This window comes from Centruroides vittatus, unplaced genomic scaffold (assembly GCF_030686945.1).
Source record: "Centruroides vittatus isolate TY-2023 unplaced genomic scaffold, ASM3068694v2 contig_651, whole genome shotgun sequence".
Lineage (NCBI taxonomy): Eukaryota > Metazoa > Arthropoda > Arachnida > Scorpiones > Buthidae > Centruroides > Centruroides vittatus.
In genome coordinates, this window is record NW_027122405.1 from 2,870,852 (window position 1) to 2,898,466 (window position 27,615).

General features: G+C 35.9%; 1 protein-coding gene across 1 annotated transcript in view; it reads left to right on the forward strand.

Moving 5' to 3' along the window:
- Positions 1–14,039: 14,039 nt before the first annotated feature.
- The window catches only part of LOC136979901 (protein starmaker-like), a 58,867-nt gene continuing 45,291 nt past the window's right edge, over positions 14,040–27,615 (forward strand). Inside the window, exons 1-2 of the mRNA XM_067275931.1 lie at positions 14,040–14,173; positions 23,601–23,703. Of these exons, the coding sequence (XP_067132032.1) occupies positions 23,650–23,703 (54 nt within the window). The 5' untranslated portion in view covers positions 14,040–14,173; positions 23,601–23,649. The remainder of the gene's footprint in view (positions 14,174–23,600; positions 23,704–27,615) is intronic.

A 27,615-nucleotide genomic window follows, 5' to 3' on the forward strand; every position in this document is an offset into this window, starting at 1 on the left:
ATCATAAAGTTTTTAATTGCTGCACACACCACTATTACCAATTGGCGCTGCGAACCATAACTAGAGCGCTGTAGGTAGAGTTGCCATACGTCCCGTATATACGAGACTGCCACCGTATTTCACTATTTAGTGCTGTACAGAATTTACTATTTGTATCGTTTTCTCAACCAAGTTCCTGAATGAGAAGAAATAGAATGTACTATTGCACATTTACAAGTAAAAAACATGGATATTGGCAACATCATTGGCGTAGCCAGGATTTTGTTATGGGAGGGACCTAATAGAGGCTGTAATTTCCTGGGAGGGGCACCAGGTTAACTGCGTGGGGGCCGGGCTGTAATTTTCTGGGGAGGGGCACCAGGTTAACTGGGGGGCGTGCCCACCCATGCCCCTTCCTGGCTACGCCCATGGGCAACACTGAAATTCTATTCAAGTAGTTTGTATATCTGAAAGATTATTTAGAGAAAAATAATACCAACCAAAACTGTGAAGCAACTATGAAATTGAGTATGGAAGAGAAATGGCTAATGTTTTTTGCAGATACAAAACATTTGATCAGAAGTCATGTCTAATAAAGCCAGTGGCGTAGCGACGGGGTGCAAGGGCACCGGGCGCCACTCGCAGAGGGGCGCCCAAATGGTCTCCAAGACAAACTATGTGTTTCTGGAGGGGGAGAGGGCGCCAGTAAAGTGTCATGCCCCGGGCGCCAGTTAAATTCGCTACGCCACTGAATAATATAGCTATGGAATACGTATTTGCTATTCCAGCCCACAATGCAAATGTGAGAGAATATTTTCCCTAATGTCAACTCAATCGTCGGACAAAAGAAACAGGTTGTCAGTGGAGACAATTGAAGCAATTTTTATTTGTCATTATAATTTTAAAATGAGTTGCGCCCAATTTTACAATTATGTGAAAGAAGAAAATGTTATAATTAAGAAAGTAAAATCAGCTTTAAAATGTGACTGGGCTAAAAACGATTAGCCTTGCGTCTTTTTTATTATTCTACGTGTTCATTTTATTAGAGTGCTTAAACTTTATTGATTTTTTATCAGAGTAAACCTACCCACCTTTTTCATGTTTTATTTATTTAGCACTTAAATGTCCCGTATCAATGCTTTGCAATTATGGCAACCTACCTATAAGGCTCTAGCCATGACATCACATTTCGATACATTTTATAATGTAGTAAAATTAGAGTTGCCACACTACTGTTGTAATTATAGGACTGTTTTACCGAAAGTAAAACAGTCCTATAATTACAATAGATGACCTACTCCCTACATGAAAGCTTAATTGTCTTACTTTACATTTGTAAAAACAAAAAAAAAAAAAAAATCTTTATGTTTAAAATTAAGTCATTTTAAAAAATTAAAAAGAAACGCAAAGAACATTCAATTAATTTCTGAACTCACATAGTGTTTTTTGAACAAAATAAAAATCTTCATTGACAATATTTTCCTCCTACAATGAAAAGTTTCATTTTACTACAAACTTCCATTTTTGGCCATGGCGAAAAGTGCCGTATCCGCCATTGCATTTTGTTGAAGTCATCAAAGCAAAATTGCTTATAAGCGTTAATTGTAAAAGCAGTTGTGTATAATTTTTTCAATAGGTACAGAATGGTGTAGTACTGTTGAAATGTGCGAAAAATGATAAAATGTCAAGCATGATTCCACTGACTTTCCAAACACCATTGTCAAACTCCTAGGCTTACGGGAAAGCGGCGCTCAACGTCCGACGTACACGTTTTCATGTTTAAAACTTCGGCCTCAACCTCGCTATTTATACCACATTACAGTGGCGTGGCGTGACATTTGATGACAAGGAAGCTGTGTTTCAGTAAGAAGCCGATTTCCAGGGGCAATCAGTTAATTGCGCGTCATGATGGTCTAGGGCAGGGATGGGCAACCTGCTGCCCGCGACGCATAAAATGTGAATAAATATATCAATTTCCCAGCTTAAGGAAGTATGCAGCAAAAATTCAAACGTTATTTTTACAACTTATGTATGTGAATAGTTTTTTCCGCAATGAATTTAGTAAAAATTAAAACAAGAAACGGGCTAACAGACACATCGAAACTAATTTAAAACTAGCAGGGACGAATATTTAACCAAATATTTCCAATATATTACGTTTACATCGGTTTCAGAAGCTAAATTAAGTATACCTATGCTAATTTATAATTATATATGAATAAATATTCCTGATTACAGTTCAAAAGTCTTAAAATGCGGCCCTTACATAGAAAAAGGTTGCCCATCCCTGGTCTAGGGTCCATTCGTATTCATTTGTTCTATAAGCCAGTAAAAACTGTAGACTTCTCTAAATGCATTTTTAATATCACAATTACATTCTGAATCGCTAGCCACGATATAAGGGCTAAAATTAAAAATAAATTATAAAAACTTACTTGGTGAAATAAAATGTGCAGTGGATGTACAGTACATACTTGGTACAATATATTGTTCAAATGTATTAATATACTTTTAAAGAAAATTCTAATTAAATGTAGCTTTGTAAAGAAACGTACATAAAATTAACATAAAATATTCTTTACTTTTTAAATTTTAAAACAATCCACTTAGTCAAATAGCTCGATACGAGTGGCTAATGAAACCAGACACGGTCCAGGTAGGTGTGGAGTGCGTGCATGACAGATCCCGAGGGTGCCGGTACCGGTCAATGTCAAATGCCTCTTGTCGCAACACTAGTGTACCTCAAAGAACGCGACAGGTTGTTGTAAATTTTAAACGTTTCTCACCATAGCTGTAAAAATCTAAATATGTTAAACTTAATACTAAGTAGATTGTCCGTGATTTGTTTTCTAACTAATTCGTTTTAGGACCAGTGTCCACGAAAATTTCCAAAATTTACAACATTTTAGTCACTCTCATTGAACTGGAAAAATTTCTGTCTTTATTATCTAATATTACGAAGAAATCAGTCCGCACTGTACTCGGCTAGAGATTGGTTAGGTTAAGCTTTTAAGTAAAATTCCGGCTCTTTCAGCAGGGTTTTATGTCCCCAATTCCCTAATCTCTTAATTATTTAATTACTTCTTAAGTAGAAATAAGTTGAAACCAGTTACTTTGTACCCAAATATTTGTAATCTTGGAAAAAAGTGGAAAGACAAATATTTATGACAACGGATATATAAATCGTAAATTTAAGGAAAATAAATTCTGGAGCTTTTTTGTACCTTGTGCGTCTCATTCATTAAATTTGGTTGTAAATGATGCTGCCAAAGTAACAGGTAAATTTTTAACATTGTACAAGAATTGTATACGTTTTTTTCTACATGCTCTTTAAAGATGGGACATACGAAATCGTAATATCATTGGTTTAACATTAAAATCCCAGTAATGTTCAAAATAACCACTCAGTCGGTTTGACGAAAACACAAATTTTATATTTACAGTAATGTACAAAATAATCCACTTTAGAGTTACAATTAAATATGCACAACCACTAATTCCAACAACAACCGACTATTCCCGTACAAATTCGTCGAAAGAACTCCTTACGAACAAACAGACTTGTAATTAACAAAACCTCCGAGTCAGGAACAAGTTCGTACACAAACACGTAACTTCCCACGAGAGAGTTAGTTAGCACCTCGATAACGACGATCTCCCTTGATCCGATCCGATCCGATCACCTCCGATACGATCACACCATCCAGCCGATCGCGATACGAACTTAAATAGTCGACGGCGTTCGAACCCTGCTCCAATCAAATTTGAATGTTCCCGCAACGGCCGCCAACGGTCACTTCCCGCCGGCCAATCGTCCGATGGTTGACGATTCGAAACTTAACGGTTCTTCCCACGGAAGTTCCTAACGGTCGTTTCCAACGGCCGATCCTAACGACTTTTCCGTTATGACAGTTCGTTATAACAAACAGGTGGGAATCGCGCGTCTTGGCGATTCCATACCTTACACCTCCGCGGCCAAGGATCAAACTGAGCTTAGCCCAAGCCTGTTTGATCCAACAACACTCAGCAATTTTACAAATGTCCGTTCGTGCGGACTGACCCTTACCTCCGGTACAACCGGGCAAACTCGCTATAACCCGCGCACAGAGATGCCTCGCGATAGTGTAGGACCCCTTGGATCCCCGAGACCTATCCGCGCGGGTCCCCCTACGAGGAGGTCGTCCCCGTCGCCTTCGGCGCGTCATCCGGTTTTGTTGGTCACCAGATGTCGCTCGGCCCTTCTCACGGAATTTGGGTTTCTTACCGCGAGCTCGGTTGTGACCGTTGTCCGTCGTTTTCCGGACCGGCGATATGCCTCCCTCCGGACTTAGCACGTGTGTGGGTGGTTCCGATTGGCCACTGGCCGCACCCGCCGTGGCCCGAGACCTCCGGGTCTCTTCACCGCTGTGTTTTCTTTGAACCCGAGTGACGGTCGCCAAGATCACGTTCGCCTGTTGCCCAATCAATCCGGCCAAGTCGTCCACGGAATGACACTCCTTCGTAGCATCCAGAGGCTCATCCCGTGTCGTATTCGGTAACCCTAGCAGCGGTTCGCTAGTTTCCCCGATCGCTCGTCTTTGGTCATCGGCGTGTTGTGCCAACTGCGTCGCGGGTTCCCGGCCGATATCTCCCAAGTCGATTATTTCCCCGACGCCACAATTTTGACCCTGAGGCGTCCCAGCTACCCCATTCTTTACTGCTCTGACTCCCGGCCTCCCTTCATCAGCGTCCTCGCCCTCCAGTTTCCTGTTCGCGGCGGGTCGTTCGCTTCGGCTATCCGATTCGCTACCGGAATATCTCCTCGCAATAGGAATCGCGTCCCCTGCTTTATTTTGCTCAGACTGCGCCCTCCGCTCACACTGGGCCGTGCGCTGCCGCTCTTGTGTCTGGTCAAGCGGTCCTATGACCATCCCCCGGTTTTTGTCGTCGGGCGGCTCTCGTTTAACCGCCTCGCTCGCTTCCACGAACATCCCCGCTACCGCACTTAATATACTCTGCTCCTCAGCTAATTCCCTTTTTCTTGCCTCGGAATCCGCTTTCTCTCTCGCTTCTACCAGCGCTCGGAAGTCCCTTTCCGTTAAGAGAGCGTCTGTCGCTTTCCCTAACCTATTGGTGATCGCACACGTCACCCGTGCCGATCCTGGCGTTTCTTCGCGTCCTTCCTCCCACAATCCAAGCGGTACTGACGCTAAACCTGCCTCTACCTGGTGACCGAAGGCTCCCACTAACCGTGTCTTCCCCCTCGTTTCTGTCACCGCTGGTACCCTTGACTTCCTCAAAACTGAAATTTCGGCTCCCGAGTCGACTATAGCTGACAAACAACTTCCGCCACAGGCCAACTTAACTCTGCGTAGCGAATCGTCGGCTTCCGGTTGGTCGTACGTTGTCACTCTTGCCACTAAACGTTCGTTCGGTCGGGATGGCTCGTTTGCAGGTGCTAACCTCGCCCGGTCCGGCTCGCTGGACCGCTTCCGCTTGGGGCAGTCCCTCCTCCAGTGCCCCATTTTACCGCAAACGTGACAACTATTCCTCGTGTGTTGCTCGGGCGCGCCCCGTGTCACGGGCTTCGATTCCCTTGACGGTTTCCCCTGTTGTTCCCGCTGCCGTCCAGATTCCCTGTCTAACGTTAGTTCGCCGCCCGTCGCTTCTGCAAATTTCTCTATATGCTTAGCTAGAACCGCGGGTTTGCTCCACCCGTTCCCTTCTTGCAGTATGACGTATTTCCTCGCCTCGGGGGGCAATAGCGTCTTTAGGTGGTCCGCCACAGTCAATTCTACCAGGTCCTCTACCGTCCGCACCTCCCTACTGTCTACGTAGTAACCGTATAAATCCTTCAGGCGCGACGCAAACTGCGGCCACGTTTCTTCTGGGAAGCGCGCTGCCCGCCTAAACCCCTTTAAGTATTCCGCGGGGGAGAGCCTCAGCTCCTCAAGGACGAACTCCTTCAGGGAAGGGTAATGTTTAATTTTCTCCGCTGCTAATCTAGCCAGCGACGCTCTACATTTCTCAGACAATGCGCCCAACACTATCTGCCCCTGTACTTCTGCCGGAACCTCGTAGGTCTCTAAGATTACCTCTACCAAGCGGAACCACGAAGGCACTGCCTCTTCTTCCTCCGGCATCTTCGGTAGAGCCCCCCTTACTCTACGGGCGTAATCGTCAAAACTCGCTTTGCCGAGACCGTCCTCACTATTCCGGGACCCGTGTGCTAACCTATCCCGTTCTAACTGTATTTCTGCGATTCTCTCTTTGCTTGTTGCCTCGATTTCCGCTCTTTTTGTCTCTGCCTCGGTTTCCGCGATTCTCTCTTTGCTTGCCGCCTCGATTTCCGCTCTTTTTGTCTCTGCCTCGGACCTGATTCTCTCGATCTCGAGCTGTATCTTAAGCGCTTCGAGGTCGTCTCCCGACCCGCTTGTCCTGCGCGATGAACTCGGCTCGTCATCCTCCCAGTCCCTAGCATCTAGCTGCCGCGATTTCGCGCGTCTAGGCATCTCTGTGTGCTAGCGAGAAACAAAAAATTTACCTGGGTCTAATTGCTGGTGATGCTCTGTACGTCTGCTTCTCTGTCGTAGCTCAGTTCTTCCGATTCTTTGGAGTATAATCCAGGATAATCCAACGTAATCCAAAGTATCCAAAATATCCTGTCGAGACTGCGCCAGTAATGTTCAAAATAACCACTCAGTCGGTTTGACGAAAACACAAATTTTATATTTACAGTAATGTACAAAATAATCCACTTTAGAGTTACAATTAAATATGCACAACCACTAATTCCAACAACAACCGACTATTCCCGTACAAATTCGTCGAAAGAACTCCTTACGAACAAACAGACTTGTAATTAACAAAACCTCCGAGTCAGGAACAAGTTCGTACACAAACACGTAACTTCCCACGAGAGAGTTAGTTAGCACCTCGATAACGACGATCTCCCTTGATCCGATCCGATCCGATCACCTCCGATACGATCACCACCGATCGCGATACGAACTTAAATAGTCGACGGCGTTCGAACCCTGCTCCAATCAAATTTGAATGTTCCCGCAACGGCCGCCAACGGTCACTTCCCGCCGGCCAATCGTCCGATGGTTGACGATTCGAAACTTAACGGTTCTTCCCACGGAAGTTCCTAACGGTCGTTTCCAACGGCCGATCCTAACGACTTTTCCGTTATGACAGTTCGTTATAACAAACAGGTGGGAATCGCGCGTCTTGGCGATTCCATACCTTACAATCCCTAAGTAATATAAGATAGGAGAGCAGAATAAAAACATCAAATATTTTAATGGATTTTTTTAAAACTTTTGTCAACTATACAGAACTATCATAAAAACATACCAGTAAATTCCTATCGATTGAGTTAAGTTATAAATGTACTTATGATTCACATAATCGGGCGAGGGCGGCTAACAGCCCAGAACCGTCCGGGATAGAATCATTGGAAGCGTTATACGTGTGTAGCTTCCACCAGCTAAACCGTGTGAGGTTGGTGCTCTGTAATGCGCATGCGCCAATGCCTATAATCTGGCTGCTTGGAAGCTGACCCGGTTTCGACAATACAGCGCTTCCATTCCGCCACTGATATTCGAATATACAATAGCAATCTTATCGTTTATTACATATATAGTGTAGAAATTTGTAATAAGATACCTAATGCAATTATAATAAAATATTAATTTTAATTAATTCAAACTACGTTAAAATATGAAAATTTATATTTTAGAAAATACAAAGGAAGCGGCGCTTTCACCGCTTCCAATGACGGCACGCCACTGCCACATTATGACACCGCTGCTGCTAGAACGCTTTTAGTGGGCGTTCTAGCAGCAGCCTCCCGGGCTACTAGTTTAATATAAAAAGAATGCTAATATTATTGTAGTCATCCTCAACAACTTTTGTGATGACTGGGGTGAAAAATAAACTACTGGAGTAATGTTACGTCATTAAAGACTCACCCTCCCTTCCCATCGTCAGATACAAACGGATTCTCCTCTCCATAAACTATTGATGTAATACTTAAGTGGTCCCTTGATCATACTTTGAATCTTTCGACGACCTCTGATTTTTCAATTAAATTGCCTTCTGCTAATACCTTAAATATTTTAGCGTAAAATATTAGAAAATTATTTCTGATTTTTTAAATTAATTACTAACAATTTTTTTTTTTTTTTTTTTTTTTTTTAACTCTTTCCGCCCTGTGGGCACTAAGAGGGTCTCTTTTAGAAGGCCCATTATGGGTTCGGCCAGGCCCACAATGGGGCGACCGGGTGGTGAGGGACGGGGCCCGACATATCCGAACGGACCACCCCCCGAAAAATTCCTGGGGATTTTCGACCCGTTCGGATTCGATCCCGGGTCCCCCAGAGCGGTTTAATAATTTGAAGGTACAGTACACAAAGATTACGGGTTAATGTTACCTATGGTTCCAAAATGGCGGCTCGTCTCTGATTCCAGCAAATACAAGAAAGGAAACAGTGGGGACGCACGTTCTAACCTAACCTAACCTATTCTAATAATTTTGTTGGTAATAATTATGGTTATTTATAAGAATAGGTTAGGTTAGGATAGAACGTGCGTCCCCACTGTTTCCTTTCTTCTATTTGCTGGAATCAGAGACGAGCCGCCATTTTGGAACCATAGGTAACATTAACCGATTATGTAGTTTGAACGAAATAAAAGCTATTTATAAATCAATCAAATTAACTGAATTCAACAAAAATTTATATAAAAACAGTAAATCTAAACGAATAAATTTCGAGTTGGGAATTTATTCACACAGACCAAAAAATGAAATAATCCTTTCGGTTAAAGTTTACATAGGTAGTCCCAATGGCCGCACTTCCGGAATCTCGAGGCCGGCGCGCATAGAAATCCGATGTAGGTAGCGCTGATCAAATTCCTCCTTCGAAAAGTAAGAGGAATTATGAAAATTTTTGAGTTCCGTGATCTCATAGTTGCGTCATTTAATATCATGCGGTTATGTAAATTACGTTTCTTGATAAAAGTAATGTACAGTACATCATCGATTCTGTAATTGGCCGAGCAGTCTTCGTCCCCGCACTTCAGTGGACTAGACCCTGAACACCGAAAGTGCGGTCGGGGGTTCGCGCCTCGCTCGGACGGACTGGCAGCATGGAGTTTTCCGGGTTTTCTCCGTGTTGATGACGCCTGAATAGGGGCCAGTTTCTGGTAAAAAGTTCTCCTGGGAGGCATTATTTCTCCGATTAGGCCATTCTATAAGACCGGCTCTTCGGTCGCCTAGCGATCACTCTCAAGTCTCTCGGAGTAAAAAGCGAATAGCTACAAAACTCCATATGAACCACAACCAAGAAAGAAAGATTCTGAAATGTTTTTTTCAAAGTTTGTCGTAATGGGCGCGTTTTTTTATGTAGCGAAATGACGTCTCAAGCGGCGTTGGCCATTTAGAAACGGGTTTCAGAGGATTAGCTGTAAAGCGCTTCTCGAGCGCTGCATAAAAAAAATGCGCCCAATTATTCCTTTTGATTAGTTCGTTATTCTTCGATACAAAATAGATTTTAGAATATGGCATTTGTCAACTGATGAAGAGATTGCGTTTCGTTTTTTTTTAGAAATTGTAATCTTACATGGTGAATACGGAAATAATCCAAGCACGTTTGTTGATGGAAATAATCCAAGCACGTTTGTTGATAGAAATAATTGTATGCGTTATGTTTGTACCAATACTTTAATATCTCTAATCATTGTAAAATTAGGTGGTGCAAACAAGAGTCGTTGAGGTAAGAGGAATTATGAAAATTTTTGAGTTCCGTGATCTCATAGTTGAGTCATTCAATATCATGCGGTTATGTAAATTACGTTTCTTGATAAAAGTAATGTACAGTACATCATCGATTCTGTAATTGGCCGAGCAGTCTTCGTTCCCGCATTAATAGGGCTTAGGCTCTGGGACGTCGATTTACACGTAGAAAACAATGTCCGACGTGTTCTTCCGCAGCAGTGAGAATTCGGTGGAATTTGCCGTGAGTCGAGTATTTTTCAGTCAACATGCTAGACTGTTCAGCTAAAACATCGATTGATGCAATACGAAATATCGTGAATGAAGGTGGTATAATATTTTCAAACTGTTAGAAATTGTAAAAACTGTCGAGTTAGAAGACGGATACGAACGTTTGCGAGTAAACTACAAATATAAACTTTGTAGACCCTGAAACTTGATGTCATACTCAAAACATAGGAACAAAGGAATAAATTTACAATTATTTTTAATTGTTCTTAGTTTCATTCTAAATTTAAACATGTTTGAATCAACGATTTCGCTAAAAATAGTAGTAAAAATGACTGGCGTCCAGTGTGTGTGTGTTTTTTTTTAATTCTTTGTCCTGTGGTCACTAAGAGGCAGGGGCGAATTATCTGAGCTTGCTTAGCATGCGCCGCATGCTTAAGAGAAAGTTTCGACTGTCAACATATTTTTTTTTTATATGAAAACAAATATGCCAATAATAATTTATTCTAACGTGTAAACTCTTTTAACATTTGTGTTTGCTTTTACATTTACAGCTAACGGTTAGCCGTTTTAAGTCAGTGCGATGCTTGTGGGAACTCGATCGCTTGCGGGTGTGGAGGTTTGCCGCGGCAAACAAGTGCGCGTGCATGACGACATTGAAAGCATTTAACACGGTTAGATTGTATCGAAAGTTTGCGGTACCCAGTCAGCATACATGTATTGTGTACAGGAACGGATCTACATAGAAAGAAATTAATAGGGCTTATTAGGCTCTGGGTCCCTAGTGTCAAGGGCCCACAAAATTTGAATTATTATCATATAATGAAAAACTATTAAAAATTTATTTCATATATCTCATGTGTAGATATAATGGGCTTTATAATAGTCCATACCTTTTTATTCACACCAAATAACGTTTCTGCCTATTGTTTAGTGCTAGAGATAGGCCGACTATTCTTATTATAACTTACAGCATGCCCAAAAATTTTAATCAGGATTCGCCCCTGCTAGGAGGGCCTCTTTAAGCAAGCCCATTATGGGTTCAGCCAGACCCACAATGGAGCGGCCGGATGGTGAGGGACGAAGCCCGACATATGCGGACGGACCCGAAAAATTCCTGGGGATTTTTCGACCCTTCCGGAGTCGATCCCGGGTACCACAGAGCGGTAGGCTGCCACTTTGACCGCTCGGCCATCCGGCCGTCAACTGGTGTACAGTTAACGAAATAGTACCTACAGGTTACTTTTTAAAATCGACTCTTCACACTGTGGGCAATTAGATAAACTTTGTTCCATACCCATCGTGATACGCAATGGGTGCGACCGGATGGTGAGGGATGGGGGCTCAACATATCTGGACGGATCACTCCCGACAAATTCCTAGGGTTCCAAAATCTGGACGGGTTGAAAAACCCGTCCGGATTGATCCCAGATTCCCAGAGTAGTAGGTTGCCATCTTATTCACTCGGCCATCCGGCCATCCCTATTCATTGGCTGTCTAACTTTGTCTCAGTGGCGTAGCGTGGTGGGGGCGGCAGGGGCGGCCCGCCCCAGGCGGCACTTTAAGGGGGCCGCAAAATTTCACAATAAATAATAATAATACCTAAGTAAGGGAGCGGCGAAATTTTCCTCCGCCCCGGGCGGCTGACACCCACGCTACGCCACTGCTCTGTCTTCTTATTAAAGAATATATTATCTGTTTTAAGACTAAAATAATTCAATTTTGGTTTAATTTAAAGGTTCGAAACAAAGGAAAGAATCTGATAAGCGACCAGTACCTTAGTAAAAGTGTCATCTATGTGGCTACCCATTGTAAGAGCCGCCGCAAACTAGCACTTTGCGAGAGCAAAATGCTAGCAAACGTGCCCTAGCACAACCGATGACGTCAAAGGCTCTGCCCCTCTCTTCTTGCTCACGTGATTTTTCCTTTGCTAGAGCAGCGATACTAGAGTACTCTCGCTGTTCACAGAATTCAACAACGAGAGCATTACGCTAGCAAGAGAGAGCAGCGGAAAATGGATGACTACATAAACATGCCACACGTCGAAAAAGAAATAATAGAATTTTATCGATGTACGTAAATTACATGATTAATACATTCAGTATTGAAAAGAAAATGGTATAAACGTTGTATATTAAAATAGTTATTTATAAATAGGCTTAAGCCTAGTTAGGCTTAACTAATAGGCATATTTTTCCCATTCTATTTCAAAGTTCGGAACGAAAACTGACAGATAGATTCCGTTATAATAACTGACGGAACGAAAACTGACAAGTATAGGTTATAATAAAATCTTTGTTCTATAGCCAATCCACATCTGGATTCCATGTCACGTGGACTAGTTACGCGAGCAAACGTTGTGTAGTTTGCGGCTGCTTCGTGCTCGAGTAGCTTACCTAGCAAAAATGGCCCATAGCATCATGGGAAAAAAGGCGGGGCTTAGGAGCGCGACCGAGAGTACGCTAGCTCTTGCTTCCTGTAGTTTGCGGCGGCTCTAACATCCCTAGTACATGCAGTCAGCGTAGCTTTCATATCGTAGCAGTATGTGTAGCCGAAGCGTAATTCTTGAGAAACCGGTGAAAGGGTTGGGATTCTTATCCGAACTTTCCCATCAGCCGGAACATGTTTGTTTCCCCAATCATTCGAACTTCTTCGAAACCAGTTGAAACTTCTTTTGAATAAATTAATATATTTATAATTTTAACTTATATAATACACCGACAACTGCCGTAAATGATCGGGCTAAATTTTGGATATATGATTATACATTAGAAATAAATTTGGCACTAGAGTTAGGCGTTAGGCGCCATCTCTTATTAAAATTAATTAATCTAGATTAAACTGGAAGGAAATAATCGGCCCGAAACGGAACTCGAACCCGCGACTCTCGTTTACCGTGCGGACGCGTTGCCAGTTATTCTACCCGGACCTATCGGTCCGATCTGCTCTTCCAGTATATATAAGCCTAAGTGATTTATCGTTGAAAAACATTGGGATAGTTTGTTTAAGTTTTTATTTTTTCACGGTCGGGTGTCGATGTCGCCCCTAAACGGGTGACACCCTGTGCGGGCCGCCCCCGCCGCCTCCCTCTAGCTACGCCACTCAGTCCGCCAGCGCATCCCCGGCAAGGGCAAGGTGTGTATATACCTTGCCAGAGTTGCAATGACCGACTGAGTGGCTTGAGTGGATGTTTCTGGCCGTGGGCGCGAATGTGTCCCCAGTCGGCACCGTAATAACCGTGGATGGTTATGTCTTAGGCTTATATATTCTGGAAGAGGAGATCGGACCGATAGGTCCAAGTAGCGTAATTGGCAACGCTTCCGCACGGTAAACTGCAGTTGCGGGTTCGAGTCCCCCTTCGGGCCGATTCTTTCCTTTCAGTTTAATCTAAATTAATTAAATATTATAATTATTGATTTTAATAAGAGATAACGCCTAGCTCTAGGCCAAATTTATTTGTAATGTACTGTATAATCATATATCCAAAATTCAGCCCGATCATTTACGGCAGTTGCTGGTGTATTTGCTTATAATATCGGGTTTCGTTTGATGTATATTTTTAACTTATATGTTAAAGAATCGAAGCAATAAACAATTCGGAAAAATATAATTATGCTATTTCATGTCATATTAATACTGTATATACATTATATATATATTTCATTTTTGGCTCTTTCCGTCCTTTGGACATTAGGAGTATCATTTTTACGCCTGTCATAGATTTAGCCAGTCTCAAAATGGGAAAAGCCGGAAGGACGGAGTCCAATATATCCGGAAGGTCCATCCCGAAAAATTCCTGGGGATTTTTCGACCCGTCCGGAGTCGATTCCGGGCTCTCCAGAGCTGTAGGCTGCCACCTTAACCGCTCGGCCATCCGGCTTGCTAATATTGTGACATTGGTTAATAATGCATTAACCAACCGCATTAACCGTGTTGTTAAAATTTTTAATTAAAACATTTAAAAAATTTATATAATTATTGAAATTAATAATTTAAAAAAATATCTGAAATATAAAGACTTTTATGTTTTAAAATAATTTATTAATAAAATTGACCACAACTGGCGTATTAATCGTCGAATGGCGTTGGATTCAAAAAGTTGTGAATGTTAGACAAAAGTGTTCAAATTATCATATTCATTGGTTAATTTTTACAAAATAGTGATTTATAATTTACAAACAAATCTAGATAATCTTCTTTACGACATATGTGAGTAGTATATAAATAATACACGTGTTGACAATTAATAATTTATAAGTTTTTCTTCTAGGCATATTAAGCCTAACATTAGGCTTAATGGTTACTATAGCAACAACAGCTGATTTACATTATGTTAAATCCATCATTTCTCCATAATTATGTAATTTAATAATTAGATACAACAAAAAACAAAAAAAGCAATAATGATTGTATCTTGTCAGTAAAATGCCAATTGTTTATGATTGAAGTAAAATACAGTTTTCTAAAATTATCTTAAAATTTTATGGAGAAAGTAATATAAATTTTCATTACTGTGAAAAGAAAGTAGTTCATATTAAATGAGAAAAATAAAATAATTACATGAAAATATATTTTTTATTTAAATTTAGGACTTACAAAAATAAATCAATTATATATAAATGATCTTTCAACAAAACAATTAAAAAGAATGTTTTAAAATAAACAGATTGAAATTTGACTTTATTAAACTAAATATGAAAGTTGATTATAATTCCTTAATATTTTTTAACGTTCTTTTTTATTTAGGGCAAATGTGAAATGACTAATTTTTTTTAGAAATAAAATTGAGAGAGATTAATACAAGATATTCAAAGAGTTTCCATGTTTGTGATACGGGTGCACAGTGGCTTTTTGATCACCGTGTTGTATTTGGGCGCGTTTTTTTATGCAGCGCTCGAGAAGCGCTTTACAGCTAATCCTCTGAAACCCATTTCTAAATGGCCAACGCTGCTCATGACGTCATTTCGCTACACTTTCGCTGCATAAAAAAAATGCGCCCTTTGCAATATAATTTAAATATAGTAGATGAAATGTACTATATTTATAATAATTTTTGTATAGGCTACAGTTCCAGCTTTTTAAAGCAGGAATTATATAAGTGGTGTTAAAAATTTAAAATTTAATATTAGATTATTTTTGTAATTCCTATCTCTAATATATTTCATTTATTTATTTTCTTAGATTCTTTGTGATATTTTATTATAAATATGATTTTAATAATTTTAAATTAATTTTAATCATAATTTTAAAATGTATGATGATTTAAAAATATACTATACAGTCAAACTTCAGTTTTTGAACAAATTGGTTTGTGAACAGAATTTCAAACTTATATTTGCCCCAATTGCCTAACAAGCTACTTGGCAAGATCCAAATACAGATTAGAAAAAGACAGATGGTCAGCTTCCTATACTTCCTATGTTAAAGAAAGTATATGGCCTGACCAATTAGTGACAAGACTACCAATTCAGAAGTTAGTGCCACCAAAGACCATCTTGTGTAATCAGATGTCATGACACACGTCATCGATGATGTTGCTATTTAAAATAGATATCTATGTGCATGTGGGAAAGATGCTACTTCTGTTTTTAGGTATTTCTGCAGTTGACTTCAAGTCAAATTAATTAATAAAAATTTGCATTAATCGACATTCACATAATATAAATGGCATCCAAAAGTTTGTGTTTAAAGGTGCTTAAGTCAAATAAGTTAATAAAAATTTATTATATATAGTGCAGTATATATTACAGGGGGGTCCAGACTTTTTGAGGTAAGAGCTAGTTACCTACCTAAAAATATTAGGAGCCGCACCTAATGTTCTTGGTATAAAAATAAATAAAAAAAATTCAGAATCATAATATATTTATTTTGACAATTTTTATGTATTTATTGCATTTTTTTATTTACTCTTTGAGACAACTAGCAAAAGCAGAAGGTTTATGAATTTGTAATGTTTGTAATGAAATTTTAAAAAATAACAAATATTTTTTATTTATTAGTTGAGCCATAATTAAGATCTTGAAGAGCCGCAGGTGGCTCACAAGCCACAGTTTGGGCATCATTGATATATTACATACAATATTACATTGCATTTGTTGTCATTTTTAGCATGAAATACAGCTAAAAAAGTAAAATAAGGCTTTATTTTGATGGTCAGGAACAGATTAATCCACTTTGTATTGTTTCTTATGGGAAAATTTGTTTTGGTTTTAGAACAACTTTTAGGAATGAATTATGTTTGAAAACGAGGTCTGATTGTATATTTTTAAATTGTTTATAATTTAAAAATGTATTGTAAACAAATAATTTATATATAAACAGTTTTATAAAAAAAACATAAATTGTATTTATACGTAAATATATTTATATACGCTACACATTATTTATAATAAATTTGACTGCAATATTTAGCAGGTTTTTAATAAAATGATGATGATAAATATTTTGGATATTTATTCATTCAGAGTTTTGATGATTGAGGTAGAAATCTTTTAATTTATATTTCACTTTTTTTATGATCTCATGATCTCAATTATTTCGGTTAGAATGAAGTTTTGTAGAATGTGCATGTAATGCATATATTTAGACTACTTATACTGTGCAAATATATATAAAAATTCATATAATAGTACGGTAGAGAGTCGTTTATCCAAACACTGGTTATCCAAATGCTTTCCAGTCGGACTGTGTCGTGCTGAATCAAACTTTTTTGATACTAGATTTACTTCTAAAGTATAATTTTTATGTTTTTATATTTTTCAATATATTTATTTTGTTTGTACAAAATAAAGAAATAATTTTTAACGATACAATAGCCTCAATTATTATTATAAAAATTTTCGTTAGGCTTAAAATCGACGAAAATTCAACACGAAATGATGCAACAAAGAAAAATTCAACATCGGTGAGGTTAATATATTTTTTCGTACATAATCGGTTATCCGAAAAATCAGTTATCCGAACAACCCAGTTTCCAATTGATTCGGATAAATGACTCTCTACTGTATTACAGTATATTATTAAGCTCTGTGCTTATAATCAATATTCAACAAGGAGAAACTACAAGAAAGCAAATGTTTTCACCTGTGTGTAATGGACATTATCAAACTAGAGTTAGCCTGGCGATGCCTATTAAACACAGATGAACAGGGTCTGCTGCAAAGTTGTCATATGGGGGCTTTAATAATAAAAAAAGCTATTTTTTAACAAAATAATATTTTAATGGAAAACATATCATCTGTTAAATAGATTAGCAAAAAATAGTTTAAGTAGTGAATAATGAAATGATCAATTTTTAAATTTTGCAAGAGTTGAGCCACCATTCACGCCACCCTCTGGGTGGCCCTACAGAAAAAATGATTTAGAATGATGATGAAAGAGAGCCTGATGATGTCTGTTAAACACAGATGAAAACGTTTACTTTCTTGTAGTTTCTAGTTGTCTAGGTGGTGTTTTGTTGACTTAAAAAATAAATTATTTCATTTTTTGCATATTCATGCAATAATATTACTATAATAAGTTCATTTATGCTGTAATAAGTTTATTTAGCTATAATAAGTCAACGTGAGACATGACAAATCGCACGAGACTAGTCGCCAACTATACCGCGCAAATAAAAAATCGCACAAAAAAAACGCACAAATAAAAAATCGCACAAAAAAAGACCGCATAAAAACAGGTTTGACTGTATATCACATATTTCATAGAGAGAAAATTAAATCCAAATGACCATTATGCAAGTTTTTGTATCTATATCTAAAATATGGGTCATATTGTGATATGTAGTTAATGTGATTCTTTATCTCAGCATTAATTGTATTGAGGATGTTTGGATGAGTGCCAAAACAATGAATCATTGGTAACAGATCATTCTGTTAACATTGGATTGTGGTATTATATGTAAAATGTACAGGTATAAAAAGAGAGTTTCATTTTATATTTCCATTTGATATAATGTTATAATAAATTTGTTTACCTCTCAAATCCTATTAAATCAAAAGCTATAGCAATAATAATGCTATACATTGCCTGCAAAATTTGGCAAATGGACTGTTTTTATATATTTATATTGTCTATCCCTGAAGAACTTGAAAGCACTAGGATAATAAGGTGTAAACTCTGAAGAAGCAGGTTTTACTTTCTCAGCTGTTACATATAACAGAGGGAAAGTATGGCAATCAGTCAAAAATTGACTCCCCCTGATTTTTACATTTTTGGATGTAGGGGACTGAAATGTTGAGAAATGCAAAAAAATTTGGGAGGTTTTTTTCCTGTATGTATGGATGTGTGTAGTTGGCACAATTTTGTTTACCCTCTTTGAAGCTAAATAACTCCTGTGCTTTTTGTAGAAAATTTCTGAACGTTTGCAAAGAGGTTTGTTTATTAGAGGGATCTTCTTCTTTAAGTGTCTTCTCATGTGAGGGGGTTGACAACCATTTCATACCACCATGATCTATCTTGTGCTTCTCTTGACACTCTTCATACGTTAAGTATGTCCACTTCCTGATGATGTTGAACCAGTTCATTCTTGGCCTACCCCTACCTCTTTGCCCTTCAATCATTTCCTCTAGTAATAGTTTTTGCAGGCTTTGGTGTCGCAGTACATGCTCCAGATACCTCACTTTTCTTTTCCTTACTACTTCTAGTAAGGTTCTTTTCTGATTTGCAATTGCTAGGATATCTTCATTTGTTCTTCTTTCCTTCCAAGAAACCCTCAGCATTCTTCAAATCATCCACATTTCAAATGCCCTTAATTTCTTTTCATTATTTGCATTCATTGTCCAACTCTCTGCTCCATAAAGCAGGGTTGACCAAACATAACATTTTACCAACTTAACTCTTGTTTGTATACTAATCTCCTTTGAAGTCAACACTTGTTTCATATTTGTATATGCAGTTCTTGCAATTCCACTCCTTCTTCCAATTTCCTTATCATTCCTTCCATCATCTGTAATGATATGTCCCAGATAGACATAACTTTTGATCTGCTCCAGTTCACTGTCTCCAATTTTAATATTAACTTTCGGAGTTTCTTTCTCATTGGAAATGGTCCTAGTTTTGGTCTTTTTGCAGTTCAGTGTTAGCCCAAATTGATTGCTCAATTTTGAAATTTCCTCTATCAGCATCCTTAGATCCCCTTCATTTTCTGCTAATAGCACAGTGTCATCAGCATACCTAAGATTATTGAAATTTCTGCCCCCTATGTTTACTCCTTTTAGATCTTTCACCTGACTGAAAATTCTTTCTGCATAAAGATTGAACAAAATTGGAGACAGCACACAACCCTGCCTTACTCCTTTTTGAATTGGGAAGCTTTGTGAAAATTCTTTGCCAATCCTTATTACAGCTCTCTGTCCCCAGTATAAATTGGTAAGTAATCTGACATCCTTTCCATCCATACCGTTTTCTAATAGACATTTAATAAGGTAATCATGTTTCACATTATCAAATGCCTTTGCATAGTCTATAAAACAAAGAAAAATATTCTTCTGTTTTTCTTTATATCTTTCAATAATAGTTTTCAGATTGAAAAAAAAACCTTCTCTTGTTCCTTTATTCTCTTGGAAACCACTTTGTGTTTCACTAATGCCTTCAGTCCATCTTCCTTTGTTTCTATTTAAGAAGATATAAGTTAGAACCTTGGCCACATGACTAATTAGGCTTATGGTTCTAAAATCCTCACATTTATTTACTTTTGGTTATTTGGGAATTGGAACAAATATAGATTGTTTGAAGTCTTCAGGAAGGTATCCCAGTTCATAGATTCGTTACATAACTTACCCAGGGCTTTGATGCCTCCATCATCTAGAGCTTTAATCCATTCTGGCTCTATATTGTCTGGGCCAGCAGCCTTACTGGGTTTGAGTTTATCAATGGCTTTCACAACTTTCCATTTGAGTATTGGTGGGCCTTCTAACTCCCTGGGAGGCTCGATCTCCTCCCTGTCACCTTGGAATAATTCCTTTCCATATTCATACCACCCTTTCATTATTTCCTCTGTTTCCAGGACTATTCTCCCATTTAAATTTCTTATACCTTGTGTTTGAAAATTCCGTTTTTTAAAAGTTACTTCTCTGATTTTTTCATGGAGTTCTTTTATTTTATTTTCTTTGTCCAAACTTCAATTTCTTCACATTTTTTGTTAAGCCATTCTTCTTTAGCCTTTCTACACACACTTTTTATAGATCTTGTTAAATTCTTATAACCTGGTTTATTTTTTAAACTTTTCAATGCTATTAAATTTTGGAGATTAAAGGTCAAGGAGGTAAGGAGATAAAGGAGGTTGTGTGTATGTATCTCCAGTGGGGTCAGACTTAATGGTGATTTTACCTGTTGTTAGCATTCACAATTTTTTATAAAAATCATCTCTACCCTCAAAATTAAGTTTTTTTGCCATTTTATAATAGTTAAAAATATAAAAAGTTTTTAAATAAAATATGACAGATGGCACCACCAAATGTTACCGGAAAAGTTAAGCAACTCATTGCTGGATTTTTTAAGTGAATAATGTGACATGGGCATTATATGTTTAATAAAGAATGGCAGTGCTATTTAGTAAGTTTAGGATGATCAGGATGATGATGATTATTATTAGAGCAATAAGCAAGAGAATATTTGGAGGAATGTTTGGAAAATAAGTATATTCAAACTTGATTTGCTAGGGTTATGTTTTAGAGAACTGTAGGAACTTAAGGTAAGAATTATGGAGCAGTGCCTTAGGAAAGTGATCTCATAGTTATACAATATATAATATACTAAAGTTGATAACTTTGTAGTATTAGGTAAACCAGAAAGTAATGTTGTTTCTGCACATGTCAATACTGTGCAGAAACGACATTACCTTGTTTATCATTTATCAGCTCATTGTGTATTCAAGGCCGTGCGAAAGACATTTTAAGGTTAAAGTGACTTGTTTACTTGTAAATAATTAAATCTTAAATTTTTTTTGCAATTTTGGGTGAAATGGCCAGCCAAATACCAGAAGAGGTACATATATGGCATTGTATGCTTTTTGAGTTTCACAATGGTAGTAACACGTTTATCCAAGTGCATTAGACGTTCGTAAATGCCAAAGGTGGTTTTCTAAGTTCAGATCCGGTAATTTTAATCTTTCCAACTCATTTCGATCAGGAAGGCCAACAATTTTAGACAATGACATGTTAAGGGCGGAAGTGGAAGCAAATTCGTATCAGACAATCAAAGAACTGTCAAAAACTCTTAACAAACTTTGCTCGACCATCCAAGAACATTTGCAGCACATTGGTAAAGTATGCAGAGCAGGTGTTTGGGTCCTGCATAATCTGTCCAAAGAAAACAAAGCTAACCGATCCACCATATGCAACTTATTGCTTCAATGGCACAATACAGAAGTGTTTTTTGATCACTGGAGATGAAAAATGGGTCCTCTATGATAATCCAAAACGCAAAAGACATTGGCTCTCTCCGAATGAATTGCCACAAAGTACTGCTAAGTCAGGTTTACATCCCAAAAAGGTGCTTTTGTGTGTTTGGTGGAGTATTTGCGGAATTGTTCATTTTGAAGTGCTGAAACCTGGAAAAACTGTGAGTGCAGACCTTTACTGTGAACAATTGGATCGAGTATATCAATGTTTAATTGAAAAATGTCCAGCGATTGTCAACAGAAAAGGCGTTATTCTGCAACGTGATAATGCAAGACCACACTGTGCAAGATAAACTTGGAAAAAATTAATGAATTGGAGTGGGAGCTATTGCCTCACTCACCATACTCACCTGACATTGCACCATTGGATTTCTATTTATTCTGATTGCTACAACATTTTCTATGTGAAAAAAATTGAAAATTTGAATGATATTCGAAATGCCATCTCCAGATATTTTCCTCAAAAACCAATTGATTTTTATCAATCTGGCATTGAAAATTTGTGCACTAATTGGCAAATGGTTGTTGATAACAAGGGTGATTACATCATTGATTAAAAATAAAAACAAATTAAAAATTTATTTGTTTGATTTTAATCTAAAAAAAAACTACATTACTTTCCGGTCATCCTAATATATGTAAAGTTATAAGTTCATAAATTTATTAACTTCATAAAAAAATATTATGATTTATCTGTTTTGCTTCTATTTCATATTTTTTAAATCTCAATATGTAATCGGTTTAATTAAACACTGTTATTTTCCAGGAATTATCACATCCACAGAGTCCAAAAATACTACTCAATTGACAACTTTGTTTTATCCAGATTTATTGTGCAAAATCGAATGTCTTCCTCACTTTTAAGTGTAAGAAGATATTCGATGTTCTTGCGTTTATGATGCCATTTTTTATCTTAACAGTTTTGTGGTGGCTTAAGTATAATTTTTAATAAATGATTTATTGTAAAAAGCAAAAATGTGTGAAAAATTATAAAATTTTGTCTCAATAACTACAAAGTAGACAAATTGCTATGTTAATTTTTATTATGTGCTTAGATCGTAAACAATGTTCTAAATGCAAGAATACTGAATACATTTCTTATCCCTTGAAGTGGCTAGCAAATCACCTTCATAACTTGACATTCACACTCTCATCACCTAAACCGACCTTCATCCATTCTTTTGTTCATGATAACAGTTTCATTTTTGTTTTTTGTTACTTCCGCTCAGGTCATTTTTGATGAATTAATAATTAATCAATGTTTATATTTTGTTGTAATTTTTATATTCTATTTAATTAAAGTATCCCGTATAATCAGTTTGCTATTTAGATTTCAATTAAAATGTGATTTTTACAGCTGAAGACATAAATAATATGCTGTATATATATTTTAATTATACATGCTATGTATACTTTTTGGTATTGTCACATTCCTAACAGAAATTTGATGTTTTCATAATTGTCTTCTAATATTATGTAGTGTAACTACTTGACATTTTTGGCCACTTGGCATTTTTCATCTTTAATTTTTTATTCAGTTCAACTAAACTGAATAAAAAAATTAAAGATGAAAAATGCCAAGTGGTCAAGTAGTTACACTACATAGTTTTAGAAGATGGAACAAATAATGACATGGTTTCAAAATTACTAATCAAGTTTTCATAATCTATCATATTCTTCACTTTATAGTTACTAGGTTTAAATACAATATGGCTGCTGACATATGCCTCTAAATAGTGGACAAACTTCTTCATTCTGATTGCATCTACTATTTAGAGGTTATACTGTATACACACACATACACACACATTGCATATAAGCTTTATATACATAAATTGCCTGTCATTCTTACCTATTCATAACGGAAATTTATAAATCTTGAGTATCAGATTTTTGATGGTTAAATTTTCTACAATGCTAATATTTTGCATAAATGTATATTACATTTATACAAAATATTGCACAAGCAATGGTGCATATAGCTTGTGCAAAATTGTTTTCCTCTTTACATGTGAATCATAAATTTAAAATTTCTAAAAATTGCTTAACAAACAAAGAAAATGTTACTGATGTCATCTATATTTATTTTATTAATGCAATGATATTAATATGGTCAATAAAAATTTAAGATATATATTTATAAATATTTTAAAATTTAATTTGTGGTATTGAAAAATTTTTATCATTTGATTTGATAGATGTAATCTGTTAATAATGTTTAATTTTTTCCTCTAGATAAACTTTTTATGACATCTCCAGGAATCTTCATTACAAACTTTTAGCAATGCCCCGAAAATCTGCAAGTTCAGCAGTTCAGAGAGGGGGAACGACTGATATTGTAAGTTTGAATAAATTAATTTCTTCAATTTATAAATTTTGTTTTGTTAATTATAATACTATTAGAATTTTCTAAGAATCTTCATATACAAGTTGATTATTACCATAATTTTGTGCAGATAAACTGTAGGCTAGCTGTGCTTGAAAAATAATTTGAAAGGAAGTGCCACTTATATGATGTTATAAGCTGATTTTAAATTCCAAACATGAGTCAAAAAAACATTAATGGCTTGAACAAGTATTGAAATCATTGACTTGCTACAAAATTCTAAAAATAATTGAAGGTGCATTACAAAATTACAGTATTTAAACAAGTGAAACTCATGATAAAATCATGTTTAAAGGTTACAATGTTTTGAACAAAATTAAACAGAAAATAATTTTAATATTTAATTTTTTCTTAGTTAATTTTATTACTACTACTGGATAAAGAAAATTAATCATAAAGTAAAAATGATAAATCATATTTATTTTTACATGTAATTTACATAATTAAGACAGTTCATAAACACCTGCAATTGAATTATGCGGGTGGCCATTGGAGTGGTCATATTGAGAATTATTTAATATTTTGAACTTTATACAAATGTTATTAATGTAAAACAGATTTCTACAAAACATAGTTTAAAAATTAAACAAAAAGGTAATGTCATTATTAGGTTCAATTTTGTTAGTTATTATTTTAAATTAAATTTAATTTAAAAATTATTTTAATTATTATTTAATGTTAATATATGATGATAGTCTAACTGCCTACCTTTTGAAGAAAATATTTTATGTTAATTAGTAATAGCTAGCCAAACTATAGTGTGAATAATCCAGAAATTAATACGATGATTATAGAATATTTGGACTTGGTTGTTTATGTATATTTACAATGATTTGTTATTAGAAATTAAACAGAAAAAGCAATATTTCGATGCTTGAGTTCACTAAATTACAAACTAATAATTATCTTGTTTTCAATCGGACATGGGGTATATAGTGGGACAGCTTGTACAAAGGTTTTATTTTTGCTCTTGTGATTTTCTGCAAGATATATGCCTTTGTGAGCTATCTGCACAAAATTACAGTATTTTAAGTTAAAAAACTTTACAATATTTGCATGTGTTATATGCAGTGATACTTTAAAATAGTTAACTATCAAACCAATAAATTGAAGATTAGTTTTGGATCTAAATATTTTATTCTCTGATTGGAAATTATTTTCTAATCTTTAGTTAAATATATAGCAAATTTTAACAGGATGACTAAATTTGTTTTAAATATTTATAGTATTATTTTTATTATGTAATAATTATAATACTTTTTAATAAATATAATATCATCTTTATAGAAATCATTTATAAATATTTGCACATTTATTTATTGCACAAATGATAGCTAAATTTTATAGAATTAAAAAAGATTCGTATACAAAAAAAGATTGGTAGACAGCCAACCAAATCATAAAACAAGCAAAAAAATGAATTTTGTAAATGTTTGGCATTTACAAATTCATTTTTTTTTAATTTCCTGGCTGTTATGTATATATAACAAGGGAAAGTAATGGAATTGTGTCAAATTTGACCATCTGAGTTTTTGCAAATCATGTTTTGTGAGACCCCATGAACCCAAAAAAGTCAAAAAAAAATGGCAAAAAATTATAATTATATGTGTGTGTGTATGTTGGTGTCTATTTTGCTTAATATTTCAGGAGGGGGTGAAGATAAAGAAACCAAATTTGGCACGATAGCTTGTATATAAGAGGCATTGATGCTATTAAATTTTGGTCATGAAAGGCAAGAGGATGGAAAGATTGAGGATGGTCACATGATATATCTTATGAGGGGTCAGACTTAATGAAGATTTTACTTGTTAGCATTTAGTGTTTTTATAAAACTCATCTCTCCCCTCAAAATTAAGTCTTCTGCTATTTTATAATAATTAAAAATATATAAAGTTTTTATAACAAAATCTTGTAATAGATGGTGCCACATATAATTTTAGATATTTATTTTGATTAATAATATAAATGTCACTTTAAAAATAATATCTTATAAAAGCCAGGAAAGTTACACAACTCGTTGCTAGATGTTTTTAAATGCTAAGATAAATATATATATAATAACATGTATACCAATGTATTAAAATTACAAAATTTACCAAATGATCTGCCAGATTTTTTATTGGACTATATTCATTTAATTTACTGAAAGAAAATGATTGAATCTAAATAAGTCTTGAATAAAATCTTGAATAAATCTTGCATAAATCTTGAATAAAAAGAAATAAAAGTAATGAGCCATTTTAAGATTTTTCATATGGACTTCTCCACTTCAGGGAAAGGAGAGATAAATTGACCATGGTGACTTCATCAGTAAAATTTAACTGTAAAAAGACAATTGCATGGGCAATGGGAGCTGGTATGCATTCCAATCTGGAAGAGAGAGAGAGCAACTTCTTTATTTTACTTTAATGTTCTTGTAGAGAGATAGCCTTTTACTCTGATGTGGTCAGTTGTACTTTACCTCTAAAACACTGATCCAAATTGCAGTTATTTTAGTTTCTACATATTTTATTTTAAAAATTCACCAAAAATTGGATTTTTATCGTAGAGATACCAAAAAAAAGATCACATATATTTATTACTTTATGTAGTTTTTGGCACAATAGTGTATAATCATTCAGAGTAAAAATTGCAGTAGAGCATCGATTATCCGACTCAATTGGGAACTGGGGTTGGTCGGATAACTGAAAAGTCGGATAACCGAAAAGTATGAAAAAATACATTATTAGTATAGTGTATTAGGCCTGGTTTAAATATTAGCCTCCCTTTCATGGTCAAGCCAGTGCTGCCAGCTAAAACATGCAAAAATTTAACAAAAATAACATTAAAATAGCCAAGACATAACCAAATATTGTAGCGCCACATCACTAGCAGACATTTGAATTTGCCGACTAGAACGCGGTCGGTTAATCGGGGGTCGGATAATTGATGCTCTACTGTACTTACAAAAAAAAATGTTAAATTATGACCTAAATTTTTGATGTTATAAATTACTTTACTTTGATAGAAAATAAAATTATTCAATTTCATTATTTGCTTTTGGAACGAAGCCAGCACAAAAGAGAATATTGTATTGTACATGATGATATAAAATTTATGTATATTTATTATATTTATATTTATTTATCTATTTTTTCATGAGCAATATCACTTTATATGAAACAATCCATATATATTAGTTTTCTGTCTCTCCTTGATAAACTCTTTTAGGTTAGTAGGATATTTCATTTTAGGCAGAAGGCAGAAAATACCAAAACTATAGAACAATACAGCACACTACAGACAAAAAAAAACTATTAGTGAATGCATTTTATTTGTTTGAGAAAATAAGTAAATAAAATAAAACTAGAACAAAAATAAGGAAAATAATAAATAGTTATATATATAACTTACAGGCAATGAGCAGCAATAAAATATCACCAAATGCAAGTAAAATGATGTAGAGAATTTTTGATTAAAATTAAACATTTTTCAAGATGACAAAATACAGGGTATTGTCATTTTGAATGTTTCAGCTGAAGCCTAACTGACAGTATATTGTCATGTCATCGTAGAAGGGCTAACCTCTTGGCTAATCTGGTGAACTGGCATGCCAAAATAGTGATTCTTATAGATTGTATAATTCCATTCCTACCTGTAATAAAAAAAATAATGTGGAAACAAAAACAGTAATACTTTCCATCTCTGTATCCTAAAAAAAAGCACAGAAAATCAAATTTAATTCTGTTGTAATAAAGGGGAGTCAATATCCAATAGAAAATGAGGACAGTTTTGAGTCTGTAGATCAGTATGGCAGACAAAATAAAACGAAATGTTGATTGCTTACAAGAAAATGGGAACATGCTTCTACAGAAAGCTTTTTGA